The sequence below is a fragment of the Corylus avellana genome, chromosome 1, assembly GCF_965113065.1.
Source record: "Corylus avellana chromosome 1, dhCorAvel1.hap1.2, whole genome shotgun sequence".
NCBI lineage: Eukaryota > Viridiplantae > Streptophyta > Magnoliopsida > Fagales > Betulaceae > Corylus > Corylus avellana.
Window position 1 is genome coordinate 8,016,492 of NC_142490.1, and position 23,311 is coordinate 8,039,802.

At 35.3% G+C, this 23,311-nt stretch overlaps 2 protein-coding genes across 2 annotated transcripts; both read left to right on the forward strand.

The window, feature by feature from the left end:
* On the forward strand, positions 1 to 16,883 carry LOC132169364 (Nucleic acid-binding, OB-fold-like protein). The gene is made up of 6 exons (XM_059580407.2): positions 1 to 340; positions 466 to 540; positions 1,113 to 1,201; positions 3,841 to 3,925; positions 6,109 to 6,190; positions 16,442 to 16,883. Exons 1-6 carry the CDS (start codon positions 161 to 163, stop codon positions 16,531 to 16,533), a joined length of 603 nt encoding a protein of 200 aa, XP_059436390.1. The 5' UTR covers positions 1 to 160; the 3' UTR covers positions 16,534 to 16,883.
* An 814-nt stretch (positions 16,884 to 17,697) lies between these two features.
* Positions 17,698 to 21,915, forward strand: LOC132169363 (LOW protein: ammonium transporter 1-like protein). Its single transcript, XM_059580406.2, has 9 exons — positions 17,698 to 18,047; positions 18,167 to 18,226; positions 18,500 to 18,547; positions 19,766 to 19,898; positions 19,982 to 20,058; positions 21,002 to 21,097; positions 21,188 to 21,258; positions 21,368 to 21,458; positions 21,551 to 21,915. The coding sequence occupies exons 1-9, from the start codon at positions 17,805 to 17,807 to the stop codon at positions 21,656 to 21,658; spliced, it is 927 nt and encodes a 308-aa protein (XP_059436389.2). The 5' UTR covers positions 17,698 to 17,804; the 3' UTR covers positions 21,659 to 21,915.
* Positions 21,916 to 23,311: the final 1,396 nt, after the last annotated feature.

Here is a 23,311-nt window from a genome sequence, read left to right on the forward strand (position 1 = left end):
ACTCCCAAAGCCCAAAGGTAGGGCAAAACACAACTACGCGGCCGAAACCATTGTCCCGCAGCCGGCTCTATAATCATTCTATCGGTTAAACCATCAAAAGGCGAGTCTTGCGAACCCTCCACTGCCGTTGCCGCTGCCTATTTTGAGAGAGAGAGAGAGAATGGAGGAAGCGGGACGAGAGAAAGAGGTGGTGACACCAGGGGAAGTCCTGGGAAAGGCATCCGACGTGAGGGCAGGGAGAGGCGCCTACGTGGCGCCCCACAACAACTTGGTCTACGCTTCCCTCACTGGCTTCCGCCGCATCGTCTCCCCTCCTCCTGACTCCCCCGACCAGGATCAGGTTCTCCCACAATAAACAGCACACTTGGAATTACTGAAATCATCTTTACTCCTTTTTAGTTGCACTATTATTGGCTTCATTTGTTGTTTTTATTGTTTTTTCTCAATATTCATTGTCACGTACAGAGACCCACTGTGGAAGTAACTCATCACAAGGCCCATGGTGTTATTCCAGAACCGGGATCCGTGGTTCTTGCCCGAGTAAGTGGCCTCTTTAAATATTATCCTCCTCCTATGTGTTATGTTGCATTAGAATCTGTTTGGGTTTGCGATTTCAAAATGGTTCATTTTAAAATAGGGATTTTAAAGCATGTGATTGGAAAGCTTGATTTTTAAAAATCCAATTAAGTGTATAGTAAAATTGCAGTTTAGCCTTTAAAGTCGGCTGCTATTAGTAAACGTAGATTTTCTCAATTTTTTAAAAACTCACTCGCAATACATATTTATACAAGTCTGTGTTAGTTTATAGTGCTCTTTTGTGCCTTTTATGGTTTGTAGTTCATTGTTGAGAACATCGTCACAAGCATTATTTAAAGATTCGAAAATATATATCTATTTTTTTTTTCCATCCAGCTTATGTTTGTATTGAGTTTTCTTAATGCATATATCTATATAGATATGTGTTTCTAGTTGTTCGCTTGAACAACATTTGTATTGCTATCAAGCTTACTACCTTTCTTTCTTTCTGTGAGTTATGTTTTAAAATGATTTATATATGCAGATGTCTTTTTGTTTTTATATATATATATTTTTCTTTTTCTTGATTATGATAGGTTACTAAAGTGATGGCTAAGATGGCTTCAGCTGATATTATGTGTGTTGGTCCCAAGTCTGTTCGAGAAAAGTTTACTGGCATAATTAGGTATGTATCATCCTTTTATCATCGTAATGCACCTAAAATCCCTTTATTTATTAAGGGAGCAGTTGCACATGTCCAGCCCCTTTACTTGTTTTGCTAAGATGGTTGCATTCAGATGAAACAGTGAAGCGCAGACCATACCCAACTTCTTATTGTTGTACTGTCGAACATAATAATGACATTATGATACTGTTTTTGTTGTGAGTGTAAGTAGACCTTAGCCCATTAGCTTAGGCTTTTGGGCTAGAGTTGTGTTCAGTTATGTATATTAATGTATTATTGGTAAAAACTCCATAACTGCTTTATCTCCCAACAGTTTTGTACTAACCAAATACTTGGTAGTATATTGATTAGATAGCTTTGTCATTTTCTTTAGGAGCTAGAGACTTAGAGCACAAGTGATGCAGCTAGTATTAATTAATCTGGTTCTCTTTTTCCTGGTTAAAAAGGGGGGGGGGGGGGGGGGGTTTCTCTTGTAGGATTGGGATCCATAGTAATTAGCAAGCAATTTTGGCCGCTCGGCCACCTACCCGGATAGATGGGTCCCATATATGCTCTAGCAATTTGGGTAGCGAATGGTTGTGAATTTCAATCATCCTCTTGTATTCTTATTCAGTACCAGGGTTGCACCTCACTGCACTTTTTAATAAGATTGAATTACTTATAAAAAAAATAGTTTTGGGGTTGCTATGCTATTAAGTATACTCTACAGCCCTACTTTGGGTTTGTGTCTTTCCATCTACTTCCTCTACCTTTCTCTTTATTTGTTCTAAATCAGTTTCAACAGTCCTTGGTGTACTGTAGCCTGCATCATTTGGTATTAGAGCTAGTGGCGATTACAGTGTGTTTTTTGTGGTTATGGCTGGTCAAGGACGTGGTAGACAGCCTGCAGGATGGCCGGCTGATCCCAATCCTGGTGCCTCTGATGTTGAGCAATTGAATAGACAGATTGAGTTTCTTACTTAGACGGTAGCAGAACTAGAAGCTTCTAGATCTGTGGAAGAAGATGAGGGGTTAGATAGTGACTGTGAGAAGCCATTCTATGGCCGGGCTGCATTGTTGGGGATAAGCCTAAAGAGTGGCGTTTAGTATTACCACATGTTGAGTTTGCATTCAATTGGTCTCAAAATCGAACCACTAAGTGTCAGCACAATTGAGATTATCTGTGGTCAGAATTCAAATAGTGTTCTAGACCTGGCTCCCATTCCCAATCCAAGTATAGTGAACAAGAGAGCTGATTACATCAAGTCCATCCATGAAGAAGTGCGGAAAAGGATTGAAGATGGCAATTTGAGATACAAAAAAACTGTAGATCAACATTGTAGAAAGGTTATCTTTGAAGGGATAATGTTTGGGTAGTTCTTACAAAGGAAGGTTTCCTATTGGTGTTTACAACAAGCTAAGAGGTTGCAAAGTTGGTCCTTGCAAAATTATTAAAAGGATCAATGATAATTCTTACTAGTTGAAACTTCCAAGTCATCTTAAGACCTTAGATGTGTTCAATGTCAAGCACCTAATCCTTACGAAGGTGACCCTTTTGAGAACAAGGATGATGACAACTTGAGGTTGAGTTGTCTCCAACCGGGGGAGACTGATGCAGCCACCAAGCTTTAATTTCATGTTTATGGGTGTCTTTAGTATATCTTAAAGTTCTGGCTGATTATTAATTAATCTAGTTTTGGGGCAACTATGCAATTAAGTATTTTATTTTGTAGTTGGTTCTGAATTTAAGACAGTGAAGAGTTTTTATGTGAGTCAATAAGTCTTATTTGACTGCTTGCTGTTGGAAATAGAAGTATTTATTATGGTAGTTGTCTCTAGGGAGTCTTGGAACTAGGAGATAATTATTATGAGATGTTGAGTTATATAAATTCAGCTCTGAGGTATTGTAAAACATACTTTTCTTTTAATTAAACAAAACTATTGCTGAGAATTATCTAGAAAAGATCAATAAGTTTCCTTTCCTTTCCTTTTGGGGAACCTAATGGAGCCTTTGAAAATGTCTTTTTACAGGTACTGCATAATGAGTCTCTTTGGATTGAATAGTATTTACTAATTGTGTAGGTCATAGAGTATAGCTTGGACATTTCACTTTTAGAGGTATTGGAATGCCTCGGGTTTCCGATTAAAGAGTAGGGTTAATTCTGTTGTGGTTAGTGTTTGGGAACACATCTTCATGTCCATTCGCGGTGCTTTCCACTTCTGATTTAAGCTCATCAGTTATTTGGTCATGATTTATACAAGATGCCTATATGTTTAAGAGATTTAGTGTTCACCTATATGCTTCATTTCGTTCATGCATACTGTTAACAGCTCTTCATTTTTTCATAATGAAGTATGTGTAATTGCATGGCAGAGTTTCTTATTGCTCAAAGCATGTAATTCTGGATGCTTATGCAGATATTTAAATAAAGATCAATCAAATTATCTATTGTCTCTACTTACCTTTTTTTCAGTTTTGCTTTTGCATTGCATATATTAGATGATATTTGCATTAATTTTATTATGTTACACCGTTAAATCTTATTTATACATATGTATAATTGCAGTATGGTCTTCAGCAATGAACTTTTGAATAGATTTGTATAATTTAGGCCAAGTTATGAGTATGTTGCAAACTCAGTCATTCTTAATCTTCACAGGCAACAAGATGTTAGAGCAACTGAGATTGATAAAGTGGATATGCACTTATCTTTTCGTGCTGGTGACATTGTCAGGGCTCTCGTGGTATCCTTTATACTTGCATGACCTCTGATACTGTTTGTGACTGATTGTGAAGTTTTATCTAATATGTGTGTGTGTGTGTGTGTATTTGTATCATTTGGAGAATTTTGCAAAAGACAAAAATAATCTCCAACAGAATTGCGTTCTTTTTGGTGGGGGTGAAGATTCAGTACAAACTTTCTAATTTTGGAGTTGCTAATGATTATTCAAGTGGGATAAATAACTCAGCACGCTACCATTTCTCTTCTCTCTCTCTCTCTGTGATTGTACATTCTACTTTTTTGTTTTTTTAAAATCCAGAAATGTTGTTTCTTATCATGGCTTACTCTTGCTATACCACACAAAATAATGATTTAGGATACTTTCAATACCAGTATGATTTATGAGTGATGGATAGGAGTAACAACTATAAAAGACATAATTATTATAACTCCTTTGGTGGTCATAGATTTATGTAATATGATGATTGAGGTTTCCATTATAGGGTGAGGAAGTTGGAGTAGAAGATTTTAGAAAAGAGGTAGTAAGTGGTTCTACCCTTTGGCATCGTCCTAAACTATTGGGTACCGGCATGGTTGGCTAGACAAGCCCTTTGGGATAAAATATATGGGAGATTGGCATGGTCTGGGAAATTTGAGGTTTCGTCGTTTTGTGGAGCATTAGGAGGGTTGGTTAGTGTGAATTCCCCTTGGAAGAGTATTTGGGTACTAAGGGGCCGGGAAAGATTGTTTTCTTCATTTGGGTAGTGGCATTGGGGTCGATTTGACGATATATTGTATTTATATGGGGAATTTATTTATTTTTTGATAAGTAATATATGGGGAATTTATTGATCGTTAATTGGTGTTGTATGTGCATAAGTAGTGGAGAGTCCATTGATTATCTCTCCATCCATTATCTAGTTGATCATTTGTGTTTTCACTATTTGGTGTCTTATGGATAATACTTGACCCAACTGAATGCATGTTGGCAAGTGAGGTTTGATCATCATAAGAATATAAAGATTTTGAATGTTGTTGTAATGTGGACAATTTAGAGAGGGAGGAATTATAGGACTTTTGACAGTGTTGAGTGTCCTTAGCATGCAATTAAGTCTTTGTTTTTGAGCTTTTGTATGATTCGATGACTGCTTTAGCCAATGTTTGTCCCACTTTGTTCGATTTTTTAGATCTTTTGAATTGGAGAATGTAGTTTTTTTAGGAGTAATTCTAATATACTTTGTTTTGTGAGTTGTACTTTTCTTTTACATGGATTTTTTTTTTTAAAATTTTTAATCAAGGAAACAAGCCCCTAAGGATCATGGATAAACTGTTGGGTACTGGCATGGTTGGCTAGACAGTGGGACAAGAAGAAAAGTGTTAAAAGCTTTAGTGGATTAGAAGAAACATGTACTTGTGCTTTTCTCTAGTTCTGCCCCTTTTGGTATGGTCCCTCACTTTGCCATCCTTTGGTCTACAAATTGTCACTTTGCCCCATAAGCATAAGGTAGCATGCATGTGGAACACCTGTGTCAAAAGGGTTAAGGGCACATTTCATCTCTCTTGATGGCAAAGTATAATACAGCAAACCTCAGTGGGTCAAATTGCACTTTTCCAATCATAAAAGGGCAAAGTGGAAATGGCTTATACCATTGAGGGCAAAGTGAAAATGGCTTATACCCTTGAGGGCAAAACATAGTTTATGAAGTACTAATTCTAGTGAATTTTAGAATTCTATGCTATTAAGTCTTGTGCGCAATGTCAAATAAGTCTTTTCTCTTTTTCCCTAGGTAGCGAAGGATGGACTTTTGTTAATTCCTTGTTAAGGGCAATCACTTTAAAAGTCTAGTTTCGAAGAGCAAGAAATTAATTATTTGGATCAATCAAGGTTGGAAGCTAATGGAGAATATATCTATTTATTAGTTATGCATCCTCATCACTTGTACTTGCCACTTATGCTTGAGTAATGCTACATACTTATCTCCTATCCCACTCTCATACCACTGGGTTGATGTAGCAGTGCCTATTAGCCATTGGTTTAACCTTTATTAAAAAAAAGAAAAAAATTCAAAGAGTAATGGGCACTACCACATCAGTTCAGTGGTATAAGAGTAGGATGAGGTGAGTATTTAGAATTACTCCTTATGCTTACATTGATTATTTTAAGGGGTGGGGGGTGTTGATTCTCCTTAACTTGGTTTTGATAAGCTGTCCCTTGGAGATGCTCGAGCTTATTATCTATCAACTGCACAGAATGAATTGGGTGTTGTGTCTGCCGAGAGTACGTCAGGTAAGATGGTTCTCTCTTTCTTTCTTTCTTTCTTTTTTATTTTATTTTATTTTTTGGAAATTGTATTAAATAAGAATTTGTGCTTTCTAGTTGTATTGGAATTTTAGAATGTTGTTTGCACAATGAGTGAGTATAACATTCTTAGAGCAGTAATGTGCTTTCCTATGCTTTGATTAGTGTGTTAATGTACCCTTTTCCACTAAAGTCAGCCTTTTCCCTCGTATTTTTCCATTTAAGTGCATTATATTGTTTTCATCTTCTGTTTGTTGGTTTGCTTACAAGTCTAACCAATGAGGTCTAATTCAAATGACACTTCCCTGTTAAGAATGGGGCAGAAGATAAGGTCAAAGATTAAATACTTATGGGTATATGGTAACTTACCAATAAAAAAATTTGTTTGATGTTAATAGTGATCTTTATATATCATATTGAAAGGCAAGTAACAATTTTTTTGGGATAAACAATCTAAACATCTATTAAAACCCTTTTTGACATGAAGAATATCTGACTAAGTAAATCAAATTAAGCTTTTCATTAAATTAAGTTTCTGTTGCAGGAATTGTGGTTTCTATTTACTGCAATACTATGGAGCTGCATGATGCTCCTTAAAATTTTGTGATGCTATATTTGCAAAAGTTCTCTTCCTCTCTTTTACTCCCTCTTGTCGGCACTTGGAGGCATGTGTCAACATCTTCTATTGTTTCTGTGTGCTCTTTAATGTTGGCGTGGTTGGAGCCTTTGGTTTTGGTTGTCTATGAAGGGTTTCTTGAGTTGGTTTATGTAGAACATAAAGCCTTTGAGCTCTCAGCAGCAGAGGTGTATTCAGTTCTTTGTCTGTTGAAAGAAGCCATGGGGCTCCTTGAGAAATATTGTTGGGTAAGCTGGGTGTTGTTTGGCTGTTGAACTTGGTGGGGGAGTTGGTTCGAACGATAGGTGATTGAGTTTTTCAAATTGCCAGGGGATGGAAACAAGGTGTTCATTGCTCAAAGACGCTCTAATAGTTCTGGCTTGTTTTTGAAGGTGGCAGAGTTTGAGTGGCGGGGAGGGAGGGGATGGAGCAGCTTTTCCGCTAAGATGAGATATGTGGTGTTTTTCTTCGGTCTCCCTATTGGCAATGGGAGTGGAATTTTGCCCTCATGCCAACCCACTAATGGTTCACAGTCAACCTCTCTGGGTGGCTCTTCCCTGGTTTCAACGGGTAAGGAGATGATGAAAGGTGACGGTAGAGAGACCCTCACAGAGGTGGTAGCTAGGGCGGTGCACTTGCAGGGGTGCCCTTCGGCGCCGAGTGCGACGGTGGAGCGAGTGCCTCGTACATTAGGCCATGCTAGGACCATTGCTTTCGAACCTCAAGCTCATATTTAGTATCCCATTCCTTTATATTACCCTTAGACAGTAGTAGATTGATTCATAGGGCACAAGATTAAAAGATAGGAACGCAAATTGATTAAATATAATGAAGAATATAACTAACCAAATAAATAAATAGTTCAGCAAAAATTAAATATTGTTTAAAACATATAAATGTAACTTGTAATTTATTTTTTGATGCCTAGCTTTAGTTTATTTAGTTTTCCTCAACAAGTTTTCATATTTTGAAATCATTGCATGATTTCTTCATCCCTTAAAATCATATTTGATGGTACACTCTAAATTTAGAAGCTCCCTTCTACCCTTTACCTTTTGAGGGAGAAGCACTGCAGAGTCTTCGATCCCCTCACTCGGATCCTCCACCCAAAAATCGCCTCCATGATTCCTTACCACCAGCTACGAAGACTATCCATAACAAAATCCAACCGGAGACAACCCAAATTACGATGTACATTAGACACTTTCACCGTAGCCCTAGTCGCCACCATTGTCGGAATGAAGTCGCATTCCTAATGCAAGCCCAAAGTTGCTGGCAGGGGCTGAGGGTTAAGAAAGCCTCGCCGGAGAAGACTCCTCCCTGGAACAACCTCCTTCACTGCCAATGTACTTGGGGGCGTCTTACGGTTTTTGTAATAATATTTTTCATTACTTATAAAAAAGAAGTTGTTGATAGTTTTGAATATATCATTCTCAACAATATTTATTGCTGAAAATGTTATTTCAACAATAGCTGTCGCAACTGGCCGAATCAATGACAATGTAACCAATGAAAACTAATGGATATAAAATATTATTTTTCATCTCTACCATCTTCTCAACAAGATGTCTAATTTCTTTGATTGTTGCAAATTCTTCACTAGAACACATGTAAAGGATGTATGTTTCAAGCTATTTATCTAAGGTAATAAGTTGAATTGCTGAAATATCATTAGGATAAAATTGAGCGGTCTCAATTAATTTTTCCTTGTTAAAAGCAGCAAATGAGTCATCTGGATTGAAGCATGCTAAACAAAGCAATAATTTAGGGTTCATCTCATTAGAATGACTGTAAAGTACTTGGAGTTGCATATTTATAACAATTTAATAAAGCTTCACACAATAATGATGTGAATTTTTCATGCTTTTGAATGTTTTGTCATAATCGCGATCGGAATAAATCATCCATATTGGGAACAATAACAACATTTTTTCGGCACAAAATACCGAAACTTCTTTAAATAAAGAATTTCGCCCACCATCTTTGAAAGTTCAACCAACTTCATTGCATTTACAATATCTTGATTATTTCGTTGTAATGCTTGAGATAACTCATGTAATCTCCAAAACATTTTTCATTAAATGTATATTGAAAGCAAATTCAAAAGATTGGAGCAAATTAATTAGTATATTTGCTTTCGCACTCTGTTAAGAATATCAACCATCTTCTACAATATATTCAATAACATTGATGACAATAGGAAATATTTGAATAAGGTTAACAAGTGTACCATAATGAGAACTCCAATGCATTTCTCCAAGTTTCTTTAGATTGATTTCATGATTAGCAAAAATTTCATTATTTCGTAGTGCTTCCACAACTTTAGCAGTTCTTTTTTCATTAAGTGTGTCATGATGTTTGTATGATGTTCCAACATCATGAAAAACACAATTGACCAAGCTAAAAAAAGTAGCAATTTGGAGGAGTTTTTGTAATATCTAATGATAATTGAAACTGATGTTCAAAGTAATAATCATTATAGGCAAACAATTTATCTCTTAAAATAAGTGTATTAAGTCCATTTAACTCACCTCGCATATTGCTAGCTCCATTGCATCCTTGCCCCCGCAACATGCTAATGCTGAACCTATGATAGCTAAGTATTGACTCAGTTGTCATCTTCAATAATCCAACTGTGGTATTGCTAACATGTGTAATGCCTAAAAAAGCGTTCAATCACATGGTCAACTTATTTGCATAACGCAAAGCGATTGCCAATTGTTCTTTAACAGATACGTCATGGGTTTCATCAACTATCATAGCAAACTATGAGTCTCCAACATCTTTAACAATAAAATTTATAGTTTCAACTGTTGCAACATTTGCTATTTCTTTTTGAATGTTCGGTGTGATTATTTGATGATTTTCAGAAGCATTTTTTGAGACTACCTTATCAATTTTTTCATTATGTTTTGCAAGAAACTACAATAATTCAAGAACAAATTTTTTATTACTAAAGTCATTAGATTCATCATGGTCATGAAATGCTAATCCATGTTGTTGTAAAAAGCAAATACAATCAATTGATTCATTCAAACGAGTTCTATATTCCATTTTTTGTTGATCTGATTGCTTGGGAAAAAAATATTAGGATGCTTTGTTTTTTATTTAACAAAGCTTCACATTTTGGTTGAGCTTGATTATTTGCACTATTATGAGGCCTCACATGACTCTGTAACTTCTTTCTTTTTCCAATTTCTATATCCTTAAGTAAAAAGTGAGTCTCCTCTTGCTTGTTCTTCAGCGTTTGGTAGGAAGAGAGAACAATATAAGCAATATGCAACATCTTAATAGAGACGAAATTCGATCGAATTCTAAGGGATCTCATGTAGAGGTAAATTTAGCGAATCTGCTAGTAGATCCTTAAGAAGAAATTTTTCTGATTACCATCCTAATGATCGAGACCAAATTCGAAGAACATTTCTACAAAAAGACCTTACGAACCGGTTAACCATAATTTTCCACAAAGCAATTTGGAAAAATATGGCATTTTAATTCAGCTTGGTTCAAAGAACATGTTGACTGGTTTGGAATACATTATTTCACAAGATAGTGTATTGCTTATTGTTATCACTTTTGACCAGACATTGAAGATCAAGTAGGAGGAGACAAGTTTGTTAATGAAGGATTTCGAAATTGCAAAAGGAAATAGAAGTTATAGAGTCACGTAGAGGCTCACAATAGTGCACATAATTAAGTTAGATGAAAATGTGAAGTTTTGTGAAACTAGAAACAAAACATCATAACATTTTTTTGACAAGGAATCAAATCAGTAGAAAAAGGAATATAGTATTCATTTGAATGCATCTGTTGATTGTATTAACTTTTTACAACAACAAGGATTAGCATTTTGTGGCCATGATGAATATAAGAATTCTAATAATCAAGAAAATTTTATTGAATTATTGCGATTTCTTGCAAAACATAATGAAGAAATTGACAAGGTAGTCTTAGAAAACGCTCTTAAAAATCATCGAATGATCGCACTAGTCATTCAAAAAGAATTAACAAATATTGTAGTAGTTGAAATTGTAAATGCTAGCAAAGATCTTGGATACTTATTGTTTTGTATCATAGTCAATGAATTCCGTGATGTATTTGTTAAAGAACAATTGGCAATTATTTTGCGTTATGCAAATAAGCGTGGCTATGTGATTGAATGTTTTTTAGGCATTACACATGTTAGTAATACCACAATTGCAATATTGAAGATGAAAATTGAGTCGGTCTGTGCTTAGCAAGCATAGGTTAAGTATTAACAAGTTGCAACAACAAGGATACGATGAAGTTAGTAATATGCGAGGTTAGTTGAATGGACTGAAAACACTTATTTTGAAAGATAATTAGTTTGCCTGTTATGTTTATTGCTTTGCACTTCAGCTTTAACTAACATTAGTTGTTTGCAATAAATCATATTCAAATTGCTACTTTTTTTATGTTGTTGGAGCATCAAGCAAATTTGAAAGGTTAATAGTGTTTTTAGTGTTGTTCGAGTATCAAGCGAATGTAGTGACATACTTCGTGGAAAGCGAACAACTGAAGTAGTGGAAGTACTACCAAATAATGAAATGTATACTGGTCATGGCTTGAATCAAGAAATAAATTTTAAGAGATCTGGAGATATATGTTGGAGTTTTCATTGTGGTGTAGTTGTTAACCTTATTCACATGTTTTTATCTATCATTAATGTGATTGAATGTATTATGAAAGATAATTTATATTATGAACAGAGAGTAGAAGCAAATATACTATTTAATTATCTTCAGACTTTTATATTTTCTTTCAATTTATACTTATCAAAAAAAAATATTTTCTTTCAATTTATATTTGATGGAAAATGTTTTAAGGATTACATATGAGTTATCGCAGCCATTATTACGAAGGATCAAGATATTGTGAATGCATTGAAGTTGGTTGAACTTTCGAAGCAACATTTACAACTTATGAGGGATTATGGTTGGAATTCTTTATTTTATAAGTTTTTGTATTTGTGCAAAAATCAATTATTGTTATTCCTAATATCCCACAGCGATCGCGGCGAAAAGCTCAAAGCATGAAAAATTCACATTATTATCGTGTGAAGCTTATTATACAATTATATATTTGCAACTTTAGGAATTTGATGAGTTGAATTCGGTATTATTACTTTGTATTGGACGCTTGAGTCCAGATAAGTCGTTTGCTGCTTTAAACCAAAAGAAGTGAATTTGGCTGGTTTAGTTTTATCATAATGATTTTTGGGCAGTTCAACTTATCATCTTGGATAATTAGATTGAAACATACATTATTCACATGCGTTCTGGTAAAGAATTTGCAACGCTCAAAGGGCTTGGACAACTTTTTGAAAAGATATGGAAAAAGGATATTCTGTATCTATTAGTTTATTTATTGGTGATATTTTCATTTATTCTGTTAGTTACGACATCTATTGTTGAAAAATATTTTCAACAATAAATGTTGTTAAAAATCATTTACGCAATTGAATGGGAGATCATTTGATTAATGATTGTTTGGTTATGTGTATTAAGAATGATATATTTCAAAATTTGTAAACTTGTTGAGGACAACTAAATAAATTAACGCTAGGCATGCAAAAATAAATTACCAAGTTACATTTATATGTATTAAACAATATTGAATTATTCATTTTGTTAGTTATATTCTTTAATCAATTTTTGTTCTTGACTTTTAATCATGGCTTCGCCATTAATACTGGTGCATGTGTTTTTGACAATTTAGAATTTACTGAGCGAGTACTATTTCTATAGTGGTGTATTGGCGCACGTGTTTGGTGACAATTTACTTCTTTTTATATTAGTTTTTGACTTTTGTCATTATTGTATGGTGTAAAGTGGCGCATCACAATTTGCTTGTATGTGGTAGTACTTGCCCCTTTGAGTTTTGACAGCTATACAAAGTACAATGACAATTTCTCATGCTTTTATACTAGGGATGTAGAATTTAGACTGGAGGGGCATCTTTTTCTAAGGGTGGGCAAGGGAGCAACAAGGGCAGTTATTATACCTGCCGTTGAGAAAATTTAGGCTTGCCAAAGGGGGCATTTGCTATTGGGAATATAACTCAAAGTTACTACAGAAAAATTCCATGAACAAGCATCATGAAAGCATAGTATCAAATTATGTGAAACAAAAAATTTCAAAACAAGATGCTTACCTTGCAATATTGGGGTTGATTTGAATCCTCTTGCTCCAAACTTCAAACCACACCCGTGTAGGCTAGGGTTTTGAGACCTCTAAACGTATACAAGCTCCTTTTAAATAGGTTTGTGTCTCCTAGTAAAAGTAGTATTTGGAAACGTAGCCCACCACCTTCTACATACACGGCCATAGGGGGGATTACTTGTGCAATTAGGTCAAGCCTAATAAGGGTAATATTTAGCTTGTGAAGAAACCTAAAGGTAAAACAAAAGTATCTCCAATAGGCCTAAGACACGTTATCTCATGACTTGACCTAGGTTATTATTCATTACAATCAATGTATTCCACTAAAAACTGTAATTGTACTCTAGTATTTATTTTTATTAATCAAAACTCCCAATGGCTTCTTATAATTGCATTTGATCCGTCTGTGAAAGAATCAATGGTCGAATTAAAGTCATAAATAAGCTGTCAATTAAGTCATTATCTCTTAATAATTGAGTATCCATTTTAATCTCTTGATTATTGTTGTACTCTTGAAATCACATTTCATTTAGTGCATTTAATTTTAGAACTCCTTACTAAAATGCTCCGGCCGAAGACTTAGAATAATGAATTCCCTATAATTAATATGTTATAGCTTTATCAAATGGAATACCCAATTCCATTACTGACTATGAACTACAATATAAGTTATAAAGTTTATGACTTGGATCTTCTATGTGATAATCTCATTAATACACCTAAGTCATATTCAATATAATTTTAGGATTACATATATATAATAATATAATATGCACATGTATACAATGATATGCTTAATGTTCTTGAAATAATTTAACAAATACACAACTTTATTTAATAAACCAAATTGTCACAAAAAAAAATGAATTGGCTTTTAGGACATAAATCCTAACATTGCTGCCGCCGCCCCCCCCCGCCCGGCTGGCTCTGCCCTTGCCCTCAGAAACACTATTCCCTTGTATTATTCTGCTGCTGGAAGGACTTTCTACCATATAAGGAGGATTGGTCTAAACCTCCATACTGACATATAGAGAGGGAGAGTTTCCCATTCCCTTATACTATACCCAAAGAGAGAGAGCCTCCCTATCCTCTTATTTTCTCTGTTGTTTGGAGGACCTTTTCCACCATGTAAGCAGGATTGGTCCAACCTTCACACAGACATACCGAGAGGGAGAAAGAGGGAGCTTCCCAACTCCTTTATATCATCTCCAAATTTTTTCAAACTAAAGAAAGCCTGGAAAACAGACACCTTAGCCAAAACTCGGCTGAAAGCGGATCCAGCCACAAGCAAAACCCTATTTTCTGACTTATGGTCATTCAACCATCGTTGTCTCATAGTTATGCTATCACTCATGTAATACCACTCAGTCATGTCCTCTCCTTTAATCACTCCCCTTTTTTTTCTCATTTTATATGATTACCTCACTACTGACGTTGCGATTGTTATTTCTGCTGAAATTAATATTTATTCTTATTGTTGATTGTGTTCATATGGGCTTTTTCTTGGGGTCAAGTATTTTGCAGGCCTACAGTGCCATAGTAGCCACAAATCACTTTTAGTTGGTGAGATTTCCATGCTTGACTCCCTCTAATGAACCCGAGCCTGAAGGGTTGCCTATCCCGCAGTTGTCACTTGGACTTGGGCAGCAACCAAAAAGTGCCCCAACTGTAGTCAAATCCCATGGTGCCCAAGTAGTATTAGGTTTAAGAGTACTAGAAGCCTGCATATGATCTTTATTGCTTTCCATTTAACAGAGAACAAGTTTATGAGATTTCAAAAATACGCTATCGAGGTTTTTGTGATGTCAATGAAAGCTTAGGTATGATATGATGCTTAGGGTTCCTTTTGCGGGCTTTTGTGGGTGTGCTTTGGGGTTTGTTCTTGTAGAGCCGCTTTTTCTTCTCTTTTTCTTTTTCAATAAAACTTCTTATTACCTATCAAAAAAAAAAAATATGATGCTTAGCAAAAATTAAGATTGATGCCTTGGTTATTTTCTTCTCTTTAATTTCCTGTGATTTGAAATCTTGCATCTAGATATTGATTTCTGACCATAGAATCCTAAACTTGTAGGATAAAAACCGTAACCCACTTTTTATTGGCCTCTAAACCGATAAAACCAGATCTCTGTTCACAACTTAGAATGGCCATCCAAAAACTTGAGTTCTCTTCCTTGTTTCACCCTTAGCCAAGTCTCTTTCCTTCTTACTCTGTTTGAAACCTTAAGCTCTGTAACATTTTTTAGCCTTTACACCACAATTACCTAGTGTAGCTATCCCTGATCCCCATAGTAACCATGCTGCCAAAAGAATCCTGCAACCATTGTTCTAGCTTCCAGCAACCTAATGCACAACAAGATTCCGCCATCAGCTTGTAATCAAAGTCCTTTCTCCCGTGTCAATTTTATTATGTATTCCCCTGGACATGTTGTTGGCCTTTTCAGTAAGGAATTATTGTCATTATATTTATTTAGTTTTTTCGATGGCCATTCTTGCAATATTTAACCACTCTGCCTTGAAACCGTTGCTTAGGGATGCATTACTGGATTGTGTTTGAAAACAGACAGCTACCAAAATGGGAATGGGGTTATGCCACCTAATGCACAGTTACCGTGCCTCATGCATTCAAATGTGTTATTGTCACATCCTACTTCTTTTTCATCTTCTCATTCTAATCTTTGTGACCGGATTATTGTGAAAGCTTTATCTTTTTAGTTGATTTCGGACCATGTATGATATTTATCTTAATAGCAAGCATGATGAGTATGCCATAGTATAGGTACGGATACATTATTTAGATTAGTGGACCAAGCACAACTTAATGTATGTGATTAAAACACTGCTTTAACACTGCTTAAGACCTATTTGTTTATGCTGGCTGATTAAATTCTATTTTCTTTGTTGCTCTCCTATACCATCTCTCCCATAAAAGGACCTACCTTGTAATTGCAGTGTATACTGAAGAGTCTGTTTGAATTTAGTTGTTTGGGACATCTATTTCTGGGAGAGTTTGTGTTCACATGATTTTGGTAATGTTACATTTGAGTAATGATCTTGCTATTCTTTGCTCCCTCAACCAATCTCTTACTCCTAATCAGTTTTGCCGCTGTCAGTGATATTGATGATTGTATAAATTGCTTTGTTTTCATGTCCAACTCAATTATCTATCAGTTCTGCTTCAACTCACACTATGATTATCCTAGCCGTGTTGATTAACTTGCTTCTGTTCGGATGTCAAATTATAATGGGATTGATAGGGATTAGGGAAGACATCATTAATGTTTGTATTTGTGCTGCGAGTCTTAACCTGAAATATAACATTTCATGAAACATCTATTATTACTGAATTACCATTTGTAAATTTTACTCTCTTCAGCGATTGTGCATGCTTAATGACACTTTTGTATCTGCATGGTGCCTCCAACTTTTGATGCTTTACTGCAGGTGCAACAATGGTTCCAATAAGTTGGACAGAGATGCAATGCCCATTAACAGCCCAAATTGAGCACAGAAAGGTTGCTAAGGTTGGAGGTTGACAAGCTCAAATCAAACGAAGCTACATAGAGTCTCGAATCCGCCTTATTTCCCCTTTAAATTTCCGATAGGGGAAGTATACATAGAAAGTTATGATTAATGTCTGAATATGATCATTGTTTGGTACAAGCTTCAGTAGCTTTTTCTATGCTTATTTTTGTAAGGTGGTATCTTCCATTACAAACTGCCCCATGCACCATGTACATGTGGCATAGATTTAGGGTTTTCAAACTGGATTTCTCATTGATTTATAGGTTTGTTTTTTCATGTTTCAGTTTAGGAAATTGGTGCGGTTCTTGGGTGTACCAACGTACAAAATCTAATTTCAGTATAAACTTTATTACAGCATTCATTTAGAATGAAAGTTTCAGTTTTTCCGTATGTAATTTGCATGCATGAAATTTGGGTATATGAACAATATTCGGTGTTTGTGTTTCATAGATAGATTTATATGTATGAAACTTTTAGGTCACCTTCAGAACCTGGTCAAATAAAAATATCAAAAACTGGTGCATGAAGTGGTTACAATCCATTTCCCAGGGGATGCTGCACTTATTGCAAAGTGAGAACCAGATCCTAGAAGAGAAAAGAACAAATGATCAGGATTTTCCTATATTAAATCACTGAGAAAATTAGTGCCAAAGAGAAAATGCCATGGGCAGGAAGCTTATAGGGAATTTCGATGCCAAATACATTCTCAAACTGTATCTTGGTTTTTTTTTATTTTTTATTTTTTAAATTGGGTTGGAAGGATTTTCTCCAACTCTGTCTATACAAATAATGTCATTTTTATTAGTGAAGACTTTTTGCAATTGAGTTTCAAAAGAAATAAAGTATAATGTTTTTATGGATTGTAATTCAATTTTTTTAATTACTTTTGTTAATGGAATTTTAAGTCGACCAAATTGTACTTTTCATTCAAAAAGTATTAAAAAAAAAATTAATAAATAAATCTTTTAAAAAACCAATGGTGACATTAAAAAAAGAAAAGAAAAGGGGGGCACATTACATAATGTCAACTTGTCAAGAATAAAGAAATAAATTAAAATTACGTGTAAAAATAAAGAAATTACAAATTATATTTATATGTTTTAATGATAATTAAATTTTATTGTATATTTATTTATTTATTTTATTGACAAGTTTTATAGACTTAGTTATTTATTTTAAGTTTAAATAAAAAAGAAAAGAAAAAGAAAGCAACAAAAGCAACATACAGAACAATATCTATGAGTGACTGGTTGTCGCTGAACCGCTCACACAACCTCCAAAAATGGCTTCTCTTCATCATCTTCTCTCCCAACCCATTCCCAACCTCCCTTCCTCTTCTACCCCTCTCTTCCCCCAATATCCCCTCCATATCCCTTCGCTAACCTCTCTTAAACCCAAACCCTCCAACCCCAAGAAAACCCTCCTCTCCAAATCCCTCTCAGTCCCACTTGCTCTCACGGGCTCCTCAGACTCCTCGACGTCTCTCGAACCCAACGACCCTCAATCCCTCCTTCAACAACTCGCCGTAATATACATTGTGTTTTCGTTTTCATTTCCATTCTCAATTTGGCGCCATAGTTTTGTATTCGTTTAGTTTAACTTTTGTTTTTTTGTTTTTCTGTTTTCCTTTTTCGGGTCGTGCAGGACAGCTTTGATCTTCCGCAAGACTATTTTGCGCAGCTTCCGCAGGATCTTCGTCTAGATGTAAGCAGAGTTGGTGACTTTGTTTATTCAAATTTTTGTGATTGGATTTTTGTTTTGGGTGCAGAAATTTTCTGCAAACTGGGTTTCTAATCTCTAAAAGTATATGTTTTTTTAATAGCATTATGCTCGAGGGACCCATTACACTTTTAGAAACTGGGTTGGAGAAATTCTTACAACCCAGTTTGTTGGAAATTCATATCCGCCCAGGGGTAGCGGTTGAATTGATTTGAGAGTGTTTTGGTTAATTTTTGTTTTTATTTGGGTGTGGTTCAGCTGAATGATGCGGCTTTTGATCTTTCGAATGGGCCGGTAATTGATGAGGTTAGTTGTTTTTATTGCTTCATGAATGCTTATTAACTGAATCAGTCTTGAGCAATGAGTAGGGGGCAAGCTATATGACTCAATTAAGTGTTTTGGGATTTGGGTGCTATCATGTTCGTGGTGAAAACATGAGTGATGTTGGGTGAAATTTACAGCATTCTGTTAAATGTGTGACTGTGATCCTAAGAGTATACCAATGGGTCTCAGCAACTCATTGTGGGACAAGGATCCTCGCCATTTCAAATGAAATCGATAGTAACTTTATATTTTACTGCTGCTTCCTCCCGAAATATGTGTCTTGCTGTTCTTTTTTGGGAATATCCTAAAATCATTGTCTACTTTCAAAAACACAAAGCATTCATATCTTTATTTTCTAATATTGTCCTTGCCTACTCAAAAGAAACAGCCAAGACAGTCACAAAAAGCCATGCCCATCTTTGGACATTTTGGTAAAAGTATTGTATCTAATCATCTTCATTAAAATCGTGTCATTTCAAATTAAGGCACTTATTTTGGGACGAAGGAATTACTTAGTAGTGTCTCGGTTGGTGGTACTCACCTCCCAAGGCACATCCAGATTGATCAAACTTCAAGTTTTGTTACCCTGGAAGCATGCCTAAATATTGATTTTAACATGTCAAGAGTCATTTGTGATGCTTTTAAGGACTCCACTATGGGTTGGCTCATTCAGCTATATAGGCTGGTTCATTCAGCTCTTTTAAAATATAATAGTCCAACACTGTCAGTATATAGAAATTGTGTATCTGTATAGTTCTATACTCCCTAAAAAGAAGCTTGTGGTGTACATCTCTCTCTCTTGATATATATATGCTTGAAGCCCTTAGGTTACTGTGATTGGGTATTCCAATTATCATAGATTGTACACCTAATAATAGTAAACAATTCTGCTGGGCCTCTGCCAGAATATTGTGGGTAAAGGTATTTTTATTAAGAACATTATGAATTTCAGCATCTGGAACATGAAAATTAGTAAATTAGCATTTTCTTACAAGCAGATGTGAAATAAATCACATCTTATCTGCTTAGTTCATCCAATGTTTTTCAACCTAGTGGTCCAAAAGATTGTAGGCGTGCTATTAACCATTCTGGTACTTCCTATACTTCACATTTTAAATTTCTTGTATATTTGTTAGAATCTTTCTGTTTCTGATGGGAAGAAACTACTCAGAACATTATTAAATTTTCATTTTCTTTCAGTTTGGTAAAGAGCTGGGAGAGACATTGTTAAATCTCTCTCGGGCATGGGAAGTAGCTGACACATCAACTTCCCATAGTTTAGCAAGCAAGCTCCCTGGGTTGGAGGAGTCTTTGACAGAAAATGCCAAATCAGGCAAGATTATATCTAAAATTGATGCTCAGATACATTCTTAGGAGTTTGTGCCAAAGCTTATTTCCATCTTTTAGCTGGTTTAGCACTTGGCAAGCGTTTGGTATCTGCTGGAAGGAGGTTCCAGTCCATGGGGCAGTATGGTCAAGGTGAACTACAAAAGGTATCCCATGTTACTTGAAGTGGTTTTGTTATTGCTATTATTGTCACCATGTAATTGAAAGTAGTAGTTGTTTTTGCTACCATAGTAATTATGTAATATTTGTCCTTTGCAAGTTCAGTTTATACTTTTTTTTTGAGTGGGGTGGGGGTGGTGGGAGGGGAACCAAGAATTTGAAATAAAAAGAAAAGAAATTAAAAAAAATAATAATAATCAGAGTATGTTGTCAACCATGAATTATTTTCTCTACAAAATTTCTTAAGTTTTAAACTTAAAAACGTAATTTCTAAAACTGGTCTGTAGAATTGATTTAGCCCCAGGAGCTATCATAGTTAAGTACTTAATTTTTTATGTTGACATCCAGATCCAGATCCTTGGTCTAAAAGCTTAGTTGGAATCCTGAAACAATATAGAAATGCTAACCGATGCTAACTGGCTTTTACCGTTGCTTATAGTAAATGTGACTATAATTGTGGGTGGTTGGACATGCTCTACTCCATTAAATCCTACTGCTTTGTAGGAAGACTGCTTCTGCGTTTAACAAGGCTTTTAACTTGTGCTTCTCAATCAAATCCTGATATATATCAACCTGTTCAAGTCACTTAAATATATGTAATCAATCCCTTTTCTTCTCATCTCACCCTTTGCTTAAAAAATGCAAACGAGTTTCCTTTGTTATCAAAAACCTCTTTCTTCTCATATCGTCCCTTGCTTCAAAAATGTAAACGAGTTTCCTTTGCTGTTATCATTGCTCGAAATCCATGTAAGAAATTTTTGAGACAGATGCATATGAATACCCGTATTATTGCCTCAAACTTACTAGTTATAGTTTTACTGTTCAAGGAACAATCTTCTTTTCTCTCTCTCTCTCTGAAAAATGTAATATAACTAGCTTTTATGTATCTCTAAAGTAGCAGTATTGTTGGATACTGTTCAACCATTATAGATTGCAAAAGTGATGATTACAACTGGAAGGCTTCTGTCTGCGCGTTCAGTATCTACTGCAGCTGAAGAACAACCACAGGGAGCTAGGATGCTGAAGGTAGATGATAATTCTGCACTTGTTGAAATTTCTGTAACCAGATGCACTTGATATGAAAGATTAAACAGACAATGTTCTTGTCAACTTCAGTTTGGGGACCTTCAAGTTGAACTAACGTCAGATAAAGCCAACATTGGCGCTGTCATTGGCTTAGCTTTTGGGTAACTATCCCCAGTTTTTAAGTGTGAGTTCGCTTTTATACTTTCATTTTTAACAAACAGGCCGAACAGAAAAATATTTCTTTAAAAATCTTGAAAATTTTAAATGTAGGATTCTTTCATGGGAAGTAGGTCAGGGCGTTCAAGGCATTCCAGAGAGTTCATTGCAGTATGCAAATGATAATGCTTTGCTGTTGGCTAAGGTGATTGAAAACGCTTTCTTTGATTGTTGTCTGACCATGTTTCCTCTTACAATCCACCACTGTATAATAACATCTAAAGTTTTTGGATGCAGTCCCTGAGGGGAGCTCTACTTGCACTCTGCTACTCATCAACAATTTTGTCCGCTTCTACTGCTGTGGCACTTGTCTTCCTTGGAAGACAACTCAACTCAAAGGAGTAGTGAGGTTCTTGGCTTTGCCCCAGTTTTACAGTAAATGCTTTTACATGTACATTTTTAGTTAATGACATCCGTTATAAAGGATGATGTGGGAAACTAGAATTGATGATGTCTCTGGTAGTGATTTCGTATAGTTTGATAATGACTAAATTAATGTCGTACTTGTATCATCTGGTTCCTTAGAAAATCGTACCAGATTGACACATCATTCAACTGTAAGATTTTACTGTTCAATGAAAACGTGTTATTCTACAATGTTATGGGTGCGTGATTCTTCTATAGATCTTTAAATTGCAACTTTAACTTTCATTTTTGTCCAGCAAAAGTGTGATTGTGTATACTCTTAAACTCTTAACAATAAGAGCTCTGTTCGGTATATGATCTCATTAGATTTATATAGACTAAACCTTTGGAACTGAATGGGGTTAAAACAGAGATGTCTTGGGAGTTGATATATGTATTAGAGTTGACAATCTCCCTCTGGTCTAATGATTGCTAAAGCCTCGAGAAGAGGAAAAGAAATAAAATAAATAAATAAAGAAAGGAAAAAAGAAATTTATCATATGATTAAATCCCTTTGATACACGCCAGAGTGTGTATCACACGCGCCGGTGAGCGGCTTACACATGCTGATCTTCATTTGTGTACTTACTGTCTCCCCCAGCCCTGCCTTCGACTGATGTTACTATTTTTGATTTTGTTCTGTTGTAGTTTTAGGGCTTTAGATGCTCTTTACACCTTTTTTGGTGCTCTCTCGATCTGGTTGCAGATCGTTATGCGGTGTCACCTAGACTCCGTGTTGGTTTTCCTTTTAATTAGCTTTGATTTGACTTTCATCAGGGTTCTTCATGCTGTGGTAGCTCTCTTTTGCCACTGCAGTTGTATATTTCTTGTGTGCACCATCTGTGGTGCACATTTGCAAACCACTTTAATTGGTGGCCAAGTTTCTTGGTCTTTATGCCAAGAAAATATTGGGCCGCGTCATTTATTTGATGTATTTCCTTTTATTTTTTGTTTACTCATACTGATGGGGTCATTTTGAGGCTTATTGTTGGGTTGCCTAGTCCTTTGTTGTTTGTTGTAATCTCTTGTTTTATCTATTAAAAAAAGGGAAACTTCACTAAGGACCCTCAAACTTCAACCCGTTTTGAAATACCTCCCCTGAACTCAAAATCTCTCAATTTAGTCTCATGAACTTTCAATTGCTTTCAATTTGGACCCTTCCGTCAGATTTTAAATATCACATGATGTTTATACCTCTCACTTTTGTATAAAATTCCAACTCTTAAAATGTTTTTTTATTTAAAAAAAAAACAAAAATCAAGGATATTTTGGTCTTTTTTTGAATTTTTAAAGGCTAAAATTAATGTAAGAGTCCAAATTGAGAGCAATTGAAAGTTCAGGGGACTAAATTGAGAGATTTTGAAGTTTAGGGGGGATATTTCAAAATGGGTGGAAGTTTGGGGGTCCTTAGCAAAGTTTCCTCTTTAAAAAATAATAATAATAATAATAAAATTAAAAAAAAAAATGTAATACACTATTAAGGCAAAATTAGGTAATTTCTTTTCTGCACTCACATACACCCACTAGAATTGTAATGGGATTTTGTAGGTGTCCTTATTACAGAAGTAATTGTTACAATTAGGCTAGAGCCTC

Excerpts from the sequence above, each read along its gene's own strand:
- LOC132169364 (XM_059580407.2), top strand. The coding sequence starts at position 161 with ATGGAGGAAGCGGGACGAGAGAAAGAGGTGGTGACACCAGGGGAAGTC. Across the intron at positions 3,926-6,108 it reads ACATTGTCAGGGCTCTCGTG|CTGTCCCTTGGAGATGCTCG; the intron begins GTATCCTTTATA and ends GGTTTTGATAAG. Across the intron at positions 6,191-16,441 it reads GTCTGCCGAGAGTACGTCAG|GTGCAACAATGGTTCCAATA; the intron begins GTAAGATGGTTC and ends GCTTTACTGCAG.
- LOC132169363 (XM_059580406.2), top strand. The coding sequence starts at position 17,805 with ATGGCTTCTCTTCATCATCTTCTCTCCCAACCCATTCCCAACCTCCCT. Across the intron at positions 18,048-18,166 it reads CCCTCCTTCAACAACTCGCC|GACAGCTTTGATCTTCCGCA; the intron begins GTAATATACATT and ends CGGGTCGTGCAG. Across the intron at positions 18,227-18,499 it reads CGCAGGATCTTCGTCTAGAT|CTGAATGATGCGGCTTTTGA; the intron begins GTAAGCAGAGTT and ends GGTGTGGTTCAG.